Source organism: Osmerus mordax, chromosome 10 (genome assembly GCF_038355195.1).
Source record: "Osmerus mordax isolate fOsmMor3 chromosome 10, fOsmMor3.pri, whole genome shotgun sequence".
Lineage (NCBI taxonomy): Eukaryota > Metazoa > Chordata > Actinopteri > Osmeriformes > Osmeridae > Osmerus > Osmerus mordax.
The window spans coordinates 9185317-9199304 of record NC_090059.1 but is presented as its reverse complement, the minus strand read 5'-3'; the positions used below and the strand labels follow the sequence as shown (position 1 = coordinate 9199304).

The following is a 13988-nucleotide window of genomic DNA, read 5'->3' as shown; positions in this document are numbered from 1 at the left end:
CCGCATCTTGATTGACAGAGTGCCGCGGCCGTTTCCAGCACACCTGATGCACACCGGTAAAGGTGAGAAGCAGAACTGAAGTTAAAACGTTTTGACATGATTCAGCTAGCTAGCTGTGTCATGTTAGGAAACACCTAATTCGCCAAGTTAGCTGGCTAGCTAGCAAACTTAGCTGTCGCTTTCTCTGAATAGCTGTTCACGACGTTGGTGGTTATAACCAGCTGTCACATAATCTGTTTGCCATCTCAGTGTTATATGCATATCCCATAACAAGCTTCGTTAAAATATGTACATATAAAATGTGCCTAGAATTTGAGTCACCATGAGCCCCTCCTCCCAATGTTTAAAATAGGTGAACATTGATTCTGGAAATTGTGTCAATGCTGTCAAATACTTTTATATATGTGTATCAGTGTGTGGTTAGATGTAGTAGGTGGAGGAGAGAAGAGAGAAGTTGTCTTCTGGCAAGAAAAACGTTTAATCATTCTAATGAGAATGATTAAACGTTTCTTGTCTTGAAACTGAAATTGCGCCAAACTGTACCCAACCCGCCTGTAGGTCTTCATATCTCCACTCCATGACCCAGAGAGCAGATGTTGTCTTCACTGTGTGTGGTCTACTTAATCCTGCTGCTCTGTTCTGTCCTTGCCGTTCATTTAAAGCATGACGGAAGTCTTTGGCTGTAGTGTGTGGAAAATGTGAGCCAGTTGTGCCCGTATGTAGAATTAAGCTGTCCTTAGAGGAATACGAAAAGCAGAGGGTGTGATCCTGATGCAGACCTAGATTAGCCAGCTAAGTAGGCTATGCCGTTAGACTAGAAAACAACCTCAGCCAGCAGGAGAATATTTACGCAGCTTTCATTCTACTTTGTATGGTAGTGTCAAGGTTGCTTGTGAAAGTATTGTTCCCAGTCAGTCAACCTATCTAATGTATTTGCGGTTGTCTGTGTCAACGCAAAGTGTTAAACAGTCTCTGCCACTGACCACATGACAACTGATGACATAGCAATGAATCTCTTTAGGTAGGCCACCAATCAGCAGTCACGCTCCATTCTATAGATTCTGTACTTTTAATGCTGTGTGATCAATATGTAAATTGATTGTTGTCAGGTCTCATCCAGCAAGCATTTCTGGTGCACCTCGAAGCAACGTCAGCTATAACAACCAGAGAAGTGTGGGCCAACAAAAAACGACTGCATGCTGTATATTTCTAGTAGAGTATGTAAAGTTCTACTACATCTACTTAAGATGACATATTCCAATTTGGTGGGGGAAGTTCAGCTGTTTCATAAAACTCAGTTTCGTAGCTATGGAAAAGATTACTTAAGTCTGAGTCAATATTTTTCCAAAGTCAGGCCTATGAATCATGCCGAGCCTGTCTGTATCTTTTAGTTGGCCCACAAACACATAGGCCTAGACTGTGTTTGGCCAAACGGATTGTCAGTCGACCTGTTTTCGCCAGCTAGCCATTCTTCAATTCCCCCCTCTGGAGACTGCGTGTCATGATAATCTGGCTGCCCCCCAAAAGATGAACATTCCGTGAGAGGAATGCGACGAGGTAGCCTCCTCCCTGTTCCCACGATGACCTCAGCCAGAACGCTGCCTCAGGTAGAGCAGCCGAGGGGAGCGATGTCGTCGGAGGTGAACATGGTCGGTTGTTGCTGGTCCAGCAGAAATGCCTGCGCTGTGATTATGTTGAGGTGCATGGCCCCTGGGCAGCCGTCCAGTGGCTGTCGGGCGAAGCCACGCATTGGCCCTTGACTGCGTGGAGAGAGGCCACAGCAGAGATGGGAGGAAAACCTGGCGGAGAGCCAACCTTTTTCTTTTTATCTCCCACCATACTTCACTTCCAACCCCAACGATAGGACGTTACTGTACGCCACTGGTCGATGCGAAGACTTTCAAAAACCACACACTGTAATAACAACTCACTATTCTTCTCTTAAAAGCTTCCGCTTGCTCTTCCCTGTGAGGGACGCTGTGAGACTGATTCTATCCATTGTCATGGTCACACATTAAAGCCGACGGAGGAGAACCGCCGAAGATGCTTTCGAGGCAGCTCGCCAGGGGCTTTTAATACGACGAGGAGCTGAGTTTTCATAAAGCGAGTCATCGAGTGAGTTGTCAGAGCGTTGGCCCCGGCTCGACGCTCCTGCCTCAGAGATCCACGGGTCTGACGGACAGCTAGTAGACTGGAGTCCGCGGAAGCTGGCGTTAAATGGAAAAGAGCTGCTTCAACACACACGCGCACGCACGCACACACACACGCGGCAGGGGAAAAGCTCTAATCGCTGTCGTCGCTAGCTCGAGGAGGAAATGACTTCTCCTCGGCCAATGTGACGGCCTGCCTAAACTCCACTGATGGCTCTCTTCCTTTTCACAGTGGTTAAGGGGCTAAAGATGACCATGAGTTGACCACTAGTGGACAGCAGATAGAACACATCGGAAAGGCGTTGACTTAGGAGCGGGTTTGAGTGGGAACCGGGGATGTGCATCTGTTTCCTCGGAGAGGTTGTAGAGGGATCAAGTTCACTGGATTACCACGGTGTTTGGCCTTGCAGCCTTATCAAGCTCTCATGGACATAGAGAGCCCATTCTGAACACAGAAAACGGCTTTATAGCAGTACAGCAGGAGCACAGCTTCAGGGACCGATGGGAGAGAGGAAGGAGATGATTGGGCCAAACAGGTGCCCAATGGAACTGTGGAAAGGCTCATTTAATTTAGAATAGAAGGGTAGGAGTTAAGTGTTGTTTAAGTTTCCGACCACAGAGTTGAGTGTCTGGTCCTCTATCCATACAAGTCACTTGTTGTTATTGCTTGTTTTTATATGGGACATACAAATGAGTTGAAGGCCATTCAGGGTATGGCCTACAGGTGAAATTCAATACAGGTGGGAGACCAGTATTCTGTTCCTCCAGGCATCTTTTGTCAACACCATACCGTCTCGCTCAACCTCCATGAAAGAGAACCTCGTTTGAATACAGTCTTTCCCTTGGGGGTGGGGGGGTGGGCGGAAGGGGGGGGGTGGGCGGAAGGGTGGGGGTGGTGGTGGTAGGCAGGGGGACATGACTTAATGTCTTTAAGCTACTTAACACGCTGATGCATACAGATTGTAAACCAACATTTAAAGGGGCATGAGTCCCTATTGAAATAAAGGTGACCATGGTTTTCAGGAGGCTTGTATTAGTATGTAGAAAACTCTTTCCTTTGAACCTTTTTACAGGTTTAGGCACTGTACCCGTTCACCATTCCCTTTTCTCCATTGCTGAACACTGAGGCTTGGTAGCGCACTTTCCGTTACCACACAGACAGGAGATGTATATGTAAACTCTAACCCAACAGCACATGACTGTGAGTCAGCCAGAAAGGCAGGAAGGTTCTCTCTGGCAGAGTTAATAGTAAAACGTTTGGGGTTAGGGATTGCAGAGGGGAGGCCAAGGCACGTAACCAGGCAACTCTATCACGGCACTACTCTGCTTCATGTGATAGCAGAGTGTGTGTGTGTGCGCGCGCGTGTGTCTCAGGTCGTAGTCCTTCAGTTCCGAAACAGGTTGATATGGAGATTTGCATCCATTAATTAAAAGCAACCACTCTTCCTTGTTGGGTAAGTTAAAAGTCGGATGACTTTATTTTACTTCTTTCTATATATTAAATATGTACAATATTTTTTTAAAGAGGCTGTGAAACCATAAATAACCCTTGATAATAGGCAGCTGTACGTGGGGGGGGGGGGGGGGAACAGCTTGGTTTACTTTCATTCTTCGAAACGACTTAACCTATTTGAAATACCAGGTTTTTCCAGAGCGTCGGAGGTCTGACAATGATTGGCTAAGCTGTCAGGAGATGCTGAAGAGATCCTCTTGTGAGTCACAGGATGGGAGGGGCTGATGGAGGATGGGAGGGGCTGTATGAGGAGTGAGGCACACACTAACTGGCCAAAGAGAGATCCGTAAAGTGTTGAAACATGTTCTGGGACTGAGGAGAAATGAGCACCTCTTAGTGTGTGTACTGTTCCAGCAAACAGCGGGTGGAGAGAATAGAGACAAACGCCACAACATTAGGTAGGTGTGTGTGTGTGTGTGTGTGTGTGCAGGTGTGACTTCAGATCAGAGTCCAGCACTTTGACTAAAGTATGGTCAAACTATTATATGTTTGAATTGTGCCCATGTAAAGATTTTATGACCACACTGTTGTATATTCTTTTTACAAGCTCTTACCATCTCTCGAACCATCATATTTCATGAGCTTGTGTCGCAATGTTTCTCTTTAACAATTTGATGTTTTCGATATGGTACTGACAGCAGTTTCACATAGAGAGTCAGTGTTATTTTATACAACTTTGGAAGCAGGCAGTGTGAAAGAGAAGTGTTGTGGTGTTCGCAGGGAGAGGAATGCTCTGCGCGGGGACGGTGTTCTCACAGGCAGCATGGGAAAACTGTTCAATCACCTCGCAAGTACTCCTCTCAGGTGTCATTAGACGTGATGGTGTTAGCGGGTGGATTAACAGTGTGCTGATCGCCATCGTTCACTGATCCAATCGACTCCTCTCTTAACTCTTGCTTTTCTAACCCAGGTGGGTCATCTGCCGTATCTGAGGTAGTGTATTTTTGGCAGTAATGTTGTGGTGTTGTAGGTAATGTATTTCAGTTATTGTAGATGGTACAGTTGAGGTATTGTAGGTGGTAAAATTGAGGTTGTGCATTTCAGGTTTTTAACAGTTTTGTGGGATGATGTCACCTGCTGGGTTTGGTGGTTTTAGGATTGTTACAGTTTTGGTGACCGTCGAGAACCCTAATCCCAGTTTTAAACCTAAACCTAGTCCTAACCCTAATCCTAGGCTAGAGATAGCCTTTGTTGGAGATTTTAGATTTAGAAAGAGATGACGCGATCCCTAGTTCAAGTGTTGTGTAGTTATGACACTAAATGTGTTTTGGCATTGGCTGTAAAACGGAGCTGTTACCAAGGACAGCTGACTTGTTTTCATACTTGCTTTCTAACAACCACAATGCCTCAATCACATACTCACATCAGAATACTCTAGAACACACACCACCCTCAGGCTACAAACTCTTGTACTGAGTTTTCAATAGCTGACTTGTGTATAGTGTCACTGTAGAGGCCTCTCTACGGCAAGGATTAGTGGTTTATTCACAAGATCTTTAATGTTTCTAATAATCTAACGAAGGATTGTGTACATTAGACCCCCTTTCATCCCCACCACCAGTTGTGTAAAATCAGAATACATTTGCAGTGTTCATTTAAATGAAAACTGAGTCATATCTGAAATTCAGATATGACTAGTTTCCTGTGTTACAACATTTTCCACGGAGGTGACCAGAGTTGTCCATTACTTGTTTTATAGGGTGTGCCCGAGAAAGAATTAGGAAAAAAGAAAAAAAAGAGAATAGAACCTAACAGCCAGATGGTTGCCTCGCCCCAAGCGGATCTAGCTATCATTAGTGTTTTCATGCATTTTTAAATATGTTGATGAGTGAAAATGTACATCTTCGGATATAAATGATGCATGCATTCCTCCATACACAACTACATCTAAAACATATGAGCCAAGGTAACCAGATCAGTCCCTTCTCTCCCCGTATAACGGCGATCGAGTTAGTAAACATGCAAATTGAGTGTCTGAATATGAACCTCCAGTTAAGACAGAGCGGAGCCCCCCTTAGCTGCTGGTGAGAGACCTCGCCAATGTATACCAGATGAGGCCCAAAGATCACCCCTCCTCCGTCAAAGAAACATTTGTAAACAGAGTCGCCCCACCCCTGTAGCATTCTCCCCGAGTTCCTCGCATGCCTTGCGGGGAAGTTTCTCCTTACCGCGCTCCATACTAGTTGCCAATTCGGAGAATTGCTTGAGTCTAACTGGAACTGGATCGTTTTCCTCTGGAAACTGAAATCAACTAGGTAGATAATTTGACATCGGCTGTTCCGTTTCTGCTTGCGACACAAAATGCTTTACTACACTTCGCATGCTTTAACTTTCTTAACATTTGTGATAGTGGAAATTGGATTGTGGAAACCCGATACAGTATTGGCTCAAGGGTGTGGGTGATAAACCTGATCCAAGTCTTATTTAAGTGTATCCATATCAGTGTCACCGTTGGCTAGATGTACCATACTCTCTCCATATGTTCTACCTGAAAGCGTTCTCTCGTGGAATTTCCGATGATAGTTGAGGCTTTGTCTTCCTAAATAGAAGTCGCATGTCCTCCTGAAAAGAGGCGCGTGTCGTGTGGAGAATTTGGTTGTGCTGTTTGGTTTGTGCGAAACTCGTGAAAAACTGATTTGATCGGATTCTGTTGCGTACTGATACGCATGATTTGTTACACCATCATTTCTCTTCCTTTTTTCCGAAGCAGGGGGCAGGGGGCTGATTAGCCAAAACAAGGTTATTCTAACAGCCAAGAACACTAAATGAATTATTCTTCACTGGTAACAATGTTATTTTTTCTTTCCTGTCACAGAAAAAAAGGCCTTCCTGCTTCACTCAGATGAAATACCAACCGCAGCTTGGATCAAATAATCTCTTGTCAAACTGTCTACTGTGATTGGCTGGAGTGGAGCCTCCAGGTGTTGGCAGCCAATGACATCTCTCTGTGATGAGCGTGACCTGAACAGGACTGTGGATTGGTCCGATCGAGTCATTGACACCCCTAGACCCTCCCCCTCCTCTTACCCCTGACATGAAGGCCGTGGCTCATTGGTCGAGCAAGGAGGTTGTCCAATGGCTGAGCGACGAGGGCATGCAGGAGTACACAGACGCACTGCGCCTCCTGGATGGGCGGGGCTTGCTCCAGCTGTCTCGCGCCGACTTCCTGTCCCCGCCCCTCTCCCTGGTGACGTCAGACGGAGGGAAGCAGCTCGTGGACAGGGTGGAGACCCTCCGCATCGAGCACCACATCCATTCGCACAAGAACGGCCACGCCAACGGCCACGCCCACCAACACACGCCCCTCGCCCCGCCCCCGGGCGCCGGGCAGGCTAGCCCCGACGACGGCAAGCCGCAGCGGAACGGCGCGGTCAACGGCTTCCACAAGGGCCACGTCCTGATCCAGATCCCGGCGGCGGGCGAGGCCACGCGCTCGCCGCTGCCCAGCGAGTGGGGGAAGACGGGCGTGGCGTTCGTGTACGCCATGATCTGCTTCGTGTCCACCACGGTGATGATCTCGGTGGTCCACGAGCGCGTTCCCCCCAAGGAGGACACCCCGCCCCTGCCCGACAAGTTCTTCGACCTGTTCGGCCGCGTGGAGTGGGCCTTCACCATCTGCGAGGTCAACGGCATGGTGCTGGTGGGCCTGTGGCTGTTGCAGCTGCTCCTGCTCAAGTACAGGTAGGACCCCCCTGCTGGACACACACTGGGAGCCAGAACCTTGCTGGTGAGCAACCAGGCCGGCCTGTAGGGACACAGGAGTACGTCCAAGAGTATAGAGGCCTATGCAGGGTATAGTTTTACAGTGAAATACAGAGGATTGCACAGAGTTTAGTATGTTTCGATGGACGCGCAGTATTCTTTATGATGACCACCTCCTACCCTCCACGAGTGTCAACTGTTTGTGTATATCTGTGTGTGTGTTTGTGTATATCTGTGTGTTTGTGTATACAGTATCTGTGTTTGTTTGTGTATACAGTTAGGTCCATAAGTATTTGGACATTGACACAATTTTCATCATTTTGGCTCTGTATACCACCACAATGGATTTGAAATGAAACAATCAAGGTGTGCTTTAAGTGCAGACTTTAAGTACATTCTTAAAAAGAAAGAACGCACTGGTGAGCTCAGCAACACCAGAAGACCACGGAAAACAACTGTGGTGGATGACAGAAGAATTATTTTCCTGGTGAAGAAAAACCCCTTCACAACAGTTGGCCAGATCAAGAACACTCTCCAGGAGGTAGGCGTATCTGTGTCAAAGTCAACAATTAAGAGAAGACTTCACCAGAGTAAATACAGAGGGTTCACCACAAGATGTAAACCATTGGTGAGTCTCAAAAACAGGAAGACCAGATTAGAGTTTGCCAAAACACATCTAAAAGAGCCTGTACAGTTCTGGAACAACATCCTATGGACAGATGAGACCAAGATCAACTTGTACCAGAATGATGGGAAGAGAAGAGTATGGAGAAGGGAAGGAACTGCTCATGATCCAAAGCATACCACCTCATCAGTGAAGCATGGTGGAGGTAGTGTTATGGCGTGGGCATGTATGGCTGCCAATGGAACTGGTTCCCTTGTATTTATTGATGATGTGACTGCTGACAAAAGCAGTAGGATGAATTCTGAAGTGTTTCTGGCAATATTATCTGCTCAGATTCAGCCAAATGCTTCAGAACTCATAGGACGGCGCTTCACAGTGCAGATGGACAATGACCCGAAGCATACTGCGAAAGCAACCAAGGCAAAGAAGTGGAATGTTCTGCAATGGCCAAGTCAATCACCTGACCTAAATCCAATTGAGCATGCATTTCACTTGCTAAATACAAAACTGAAGGGAAAATGCCCCAAGAACAAGCAGGAACTGAAGACAGTTGCAGTAGAGGCCTGGCAGAGCATCACCAGGGACGAAACCCAGCGTCTGGTGATGTCTATGGGTTCCAGACTTCAGACTGTCATTGACTGCAAAGGATTTGCAACCAAGTATTAAAAGTGACAATTAGATTTATGATTATGTTAGTTTGTCCAATTATTTTTGGTCCCTTAAAAAGGGGGGGGGCACATATAAAATGTGTTGTAATTCCTACACCGTTCACCTGATTTGGATGTAAATACCCTGAAATTAAAGCTGAAAGTCTGCACTTAAAGCACATCTTGATTGTTTCATTAAAATCCATTGTGGTGGTATGCAGAGCCAAAATGATAAATTGTGTCAATGTCCAAATACTTATGGACCTAACTGTATCTGTGTGTTTGTGTATACAGTATCTGTGTGTGTGTATATATCTGTCTGTGTGCGTCATGTGGTCTTGGATATGCAGTTGACCCCTGACCTCTGCTGACCTGGCGATCTCTGGTCCTCAGGTCCATCGTAGGCCGCAGGTTCTTCTTCATCGTGGGCACCCTCTACCTCTACAGGTGTGTCACCATGTACATCACCACCCTGCCTGTGCCTGGCATGCACTTCAAGTGCTCCCCCAAGGTGAGACACACACACACACAGAAAAATATACTGACATTCAGATAGTCAGACACACACACACACAGAAAAATATACTGACATTCAGATAGTCAGACACACACACACAGAAAAATATACTGGCATTCAGATAGTCAGACACACACACACAGAAAAATATACTGACATTCAGATAGTCAGACACACACACACAGAAAAATATACTGACATTCAGATAGTCAGACACACACACACAGAAAAATATACTGACATTCAGATAGTCAGACAAACACACACAGAAATAAATACTGACATTCACTGCAAAACGCTCACCCACGTACACACAGACAAACACACACACAAACACACACACTAGGTTTTGCTTCTCAATGTACTACACAGCATTCTTGTAAACGTGTAGGGGGTGTGTTTGAACGCTACAATGAGTGAAAGTGATGATAGAGAGGAGGAGAAAGAAGGGGAAGGACATGGACGAAGAGAAGGGGATAGAGAGGGGGATGGGGGGAGAGGGAGAGGGGGAGAGGAGGGTGTCTCGTTGCAGTTGGTGACCCCCTGGTCGTAGTTTTCCACTCCAGTCAGTCAGCTGCAGGGATCTGTGGGAGTCGCAGCTCCAGTAGACACACTTGGGACATCATCCACTAGGGACATCATCCACTAGGGACACCATCCCCTAAGAACATCATCCACCAGGGACACCATCCACTGGCCACGTTCTCACAGTTCCAACCAGGAGGGACATCATCCACTAGTGTCATTATCCAATGCCAGTGTTTGTCACACTCCAGTGTTGTTTCCAAAGGCAGTGAACCTCTATGACACATGGTGGCAACGTTAGGATTAGTGTGTTTGTATGTGCATGTGATGCTCTTGACATTTGCTCACTGCGTCACTGTGGATGTTCCAGGGCTGTGTGTGTGTGACTGCTGGGTGGTTCGAGAGGTGTGTGTGTGTATATGTGTTTGGGTGGAGCGTTCCAGTAGTGTGTATATGTGTGTGCATGTATGACCACCAGCGTGGCCCAGGTCAGGATATCCTCCCGTTCCTCCACAGGAAAACTCCAGTTATCAGTCAGACTGTAGCTCTGCTGCAGACGCCCTCTCCAGCAGCCTCCTCCTTCCTGTGGCAGACAGATCTATTCTGCTCCTCTGGTCGGGGGGCTCTGTTAGGGGCTGTGTTCCTGTTTGCTCCTACTGGGTGAACCATCCTACTGGGTGAACCATCCTACTGGGTGAATCATCCTACTGGGTGAATCATCCTACTGGGTGAACCATCCTACTGGGTGAATCATCCTACTGGGTGAACCATCCTACTGGGTGAACCATCCTACTGGGTGAATCATCCTACTGGGTGAATCATCCTACTGGGTGAATCATCCTACTGGGTGAACCATCCTACTAGGTGAACCATCCTACTGGGTGAATCATCCTACTGGGTGAACCATCCTACTAGGTGAACCATCCTACTGGGTGAACCATCCTACTAGGTGAACCATCCTACTAGGTGAACCATCCTACTGGGTGAACCATCCTACTGGGTGAACCATCCGACTCAACATCTGCTGCGCTACAGATCCAGTTGAATTATTTAATTGACCATGTCCTCTTTGTGTGTGTGTGTGTGTGGGTGTAGCTGTTTGGAGATAGGTTGTCCCAGATGCGGAGGGTGATGCAGATGATAGCAGGAGGAGGCCTGACCATCACAGGGTCTCACCACATGTGTGGAGACTATCTCTACAGCGGTCACACCGTTATGCTCACGCTCACCTACCTCTTCATCCGGGAGTGTGAGTAAAGCGCACACACACACACACAGGACCCTTATTCTACACAGAGTTTAAAAGACACGAGCACACACAACCACCTCTTCATCAGTTCTTGCGACACCATGACACACTTAACCGCTTCCACCAAGTCTTCCTCTGGGTCCACGCGGAACCCGTCTCAGCTTAGCGTTGGAGCTCTAGCGACACCCGGTGGTCGACCGAGTCCACTGCACCTCCAGTTAACGGTGTTCTCTCTCTCTCCTGCCCCAACTCCTCCTCCTCTCCCAGACTCTCCCAAGAGGTTCTGGTGGTACCACTGGATCTGCTGGGCCCTGTGTGCCGTGGGGCTGTTCTGCATCCTGCTGGCCCACGACCATTATTCCATAGACGTGGTGGTGGCCTACTACATCACCACCCGCCTCTTCTGGTGGTACCACACCATGGCCAACCAGCAGGTAGGACCTCCAGCGGCTCAGATGGAAGCCTGGGATTTCCCCCTCGTATCAGACGAAGAAAATGGATGTGAGAGGGTGTTATGTTGTGGCCTGGTTAGGAATGCTGTCAGAGCCGTGAAGGGGAAACGTTGTACTTTATGTTGAAACCCCGATCTTGTCTATAAAAAAGGATCCAGTGCGTTGTTGAGTTTTGCCTCCCAAATTGTCGTTCGGGCGTCCCCGGCATATTCCACGTCGCTGGGGTTCTAAAGATCTGGAACGTTGCAGACGTTTACCAATGCGGCGCCGCGTGTTCTGTGTTCTCCTCCCAGGTTCTGAAGGAGGCGTCGCAGAGCAACTTCCTGGCCAGGGTGTGGTGGTACCGCTTCTTCCTGTACCTGGAGCTCAACGTCCACTGCATCGTGCCGCGGAACTACCAGCTGCCGTGGTCGTGGCGACATGCCCACAGGAGCCAGGCCAAGTACAGCAGGCTGGAGACCGAGTTCCCGTGACGGGCAGACATGTAGACAGAAAGACAGACAGGCAGACAGTCAATGGATGGAGGGATGGATTCTGACATGTTGACAGAAGGAAGGATGGAAAATAATTCCTGAATGACTGACAAACGAGGGCTGACCCGGTGAAAGGGGCTGGGGCCCCTGAGAACATCTCTCCCCCCTCCCCTAAAGTGCCACAAGAACATCCCCTTTCTATCTATCCATCTCTGGATGGACCCTGCACTCTGGTCCGTCTCCCTTTAAGGTCCCCCTGAAACACAGGCCCTGGTGCCTGACCAGCAAGGGACCCTGGTGGCATCAACAGCTGCTGGACTAATTCCCCCATGTGAATATTCTCCCCAGTCTGACTCTCTCTCCAGCCAAAGCTTCGAAGTATTTTGAGAGGATTTCAAATAGTATTTGATATAGGTGTGACCGCGCCAGAAAGATGTGTCCCTGTGTGTGTTTGCCAAGTTAACAAGGTGGTGTTACTGTGGCCAAGATTAACAGCAGCAGGTTTTAGTGAGGGTGAATGAAAAAGCCGTTTTTTGGCTGTGGTCACATGACTCCAAGTATCTTACGTCGTCATAACAATTAGAAAATGTATTGTGCGTAAACAACAATGTCCTATGCCTTGTAGGTATTTAACATTTTTGTAATCATTTTCACTGAACTTGTTCACACTGCAGAGCATTTTCTAATCGAAAGCATATAGCAAGTTTATTTTTTGAACTGTAAATGCTAAAAGATTTTTTACATTTGGGGTCAAAGGAGAACTGGACGGATGAAATGTTTCAGTGCCTTATTGTCCTGACTGCACAGCTATGATGTGTGTTCCAGAATATTCCGGTGTGTTCTGGAATGTTCCGTAATGTTCTGAAAATGTTCCTAGTTGCTTTCAGTCCTATATTTTTATGGATCTGTTTGAAAGCGTCTGTAGATTGTTACAAAAGTATTGCGACTTGGAAAGTAAACCGTCGATGGATTGTGATCGAATGATGCTAACACACCCGCTGCACATAGCACATTTAAACCAGTCTAACCCTGTTTATGAATGTTACTAATATCATTGTTCTGAACTGAAGTATTCTTTCCCAATCAGCTACGTTTCGCCATAACATTGTCCTGAATCATTTCATTCTGTGTCTCTTGTTTTATTTATTATATCGATGCTTTCTTACATGGTTCCCCTGTGAAGTTAAAAACCTGTGTTCTATCTTGCCTATGCCAAGAAACTGCATAGTTTGAGCCTTGGACCAGTTCCAGACCGTGTCTGAGATGGAGTCCTGTCCCCGCTGGGCCTTGTCCAGTACCACCCTCTAGGACCTTGGCATGACACCTGAATAGAACTGGGGACATGATAGGTGCAAACAGGAGAGACATCTCCACTTTATTCTCTTATAAGCTGATTGGTATTTTGTAATTTCGCTAATATCGCCAACCTTATATGATGTAATATTCGTAAAAGTGTTTCTGTCAATAGGGGCTTAGCTAGGGGTTGTCCAGGGTCGTCATGTAGCCTATGGGAGATCATCTGAAGATACGTTTGCTTCCTGATTTGAGGACTGATCCAATCACCTCTCTCTATTGTATACCTCAGACCTGTCCCCGGTTAAACCACCCGATAAAAGAAATGCTTCTTGTAACCATGGAAGAAATTATACGATTGTTGAAAATAAATTATATTCTGCAAACATTTTACTCAAAATGATTTTATTTGTTTAATTATTACATGCTATTTATTTGTCTTAAGGTTCCCCCAAAAAATGTCATTTACTTTTTGCTTGCTTACAAACACATACATAGGAATGATTATGGTTTGAAGATTTACTTTGACCAGGATGTACAGATATTGGTACAAAAGCTTACTTTTCTTCAAACTGTCACCTATATACTCGAATTTTTGAAGAACATACTAAGTCATACACATGTAGGCTCAATTCATGCATTAAAAACAATGAAAAACAAGTCTCTCAAAAATGATACAAGTCTAGGTGTTTACAAACCTTTGACAGGCACCTATGCATGAATCAGCAGAATTACAGGTTACTACCATTTTTCCTTCCAGTTATTCTCTGCACCTCCATACAATATAATACAACCTTTGGAATAACAGATACACTGAAGTGATACCCATTAGTTATGTAAGG

The 13988-nt window shown here is 46.6% G+C and overlaps 2 protein-coding genes across 4 annotated transcripts in view; both read left to right on the top strand.

Annotated features, from left to right (window-relative positions):
• ankrd22 (ankyrin repeat domain 22) overlaps positions 1 to 13988 on the top strand; it is a 107217-nt gene that overhangs the window by 67864 nt on the left and 25365 nt on the right. The window lies entirely within an intron of this gene.
• sgms1b (sphingomyelin synthase 1b) lies at positions 16 to 13532 on the top strand. 3 transcript variants are annotated; one of them, XM_067245488.1, is made up of 6 exons: positions 16 to 62; positions 6479 to 7344; positions 9031 to 9148; positions 10775 to 10928; positions 11196 to 11362; positions 11674 to 13532. In XM_067245488.1, exons 2-6 carry the CDS (start codon positions 6698 to 6700, stop codon positions 11851 to 11853), a joined length of 1266 nt encoding a protein of 421 aa, XP_067101589.1. In that variant the 5' UTR covers positions 16 to 62; positions 6479 to 6697; the 3' UTR covers positions 11854 to 13532. The 3 variants fall into 3 exon arrangements, with proteins under 3 accessions (XP_067101589.1, XP_067101588.1, XP_067101590.1); XM_067245487.1 differs by lacking the exon at positions 16 to 62 and adding an exon at positions 3957 to 4061; XM_067245489.1 differs by lacking the exon at positions 16 to 62 and adding an exon at positions 5860 to 5918.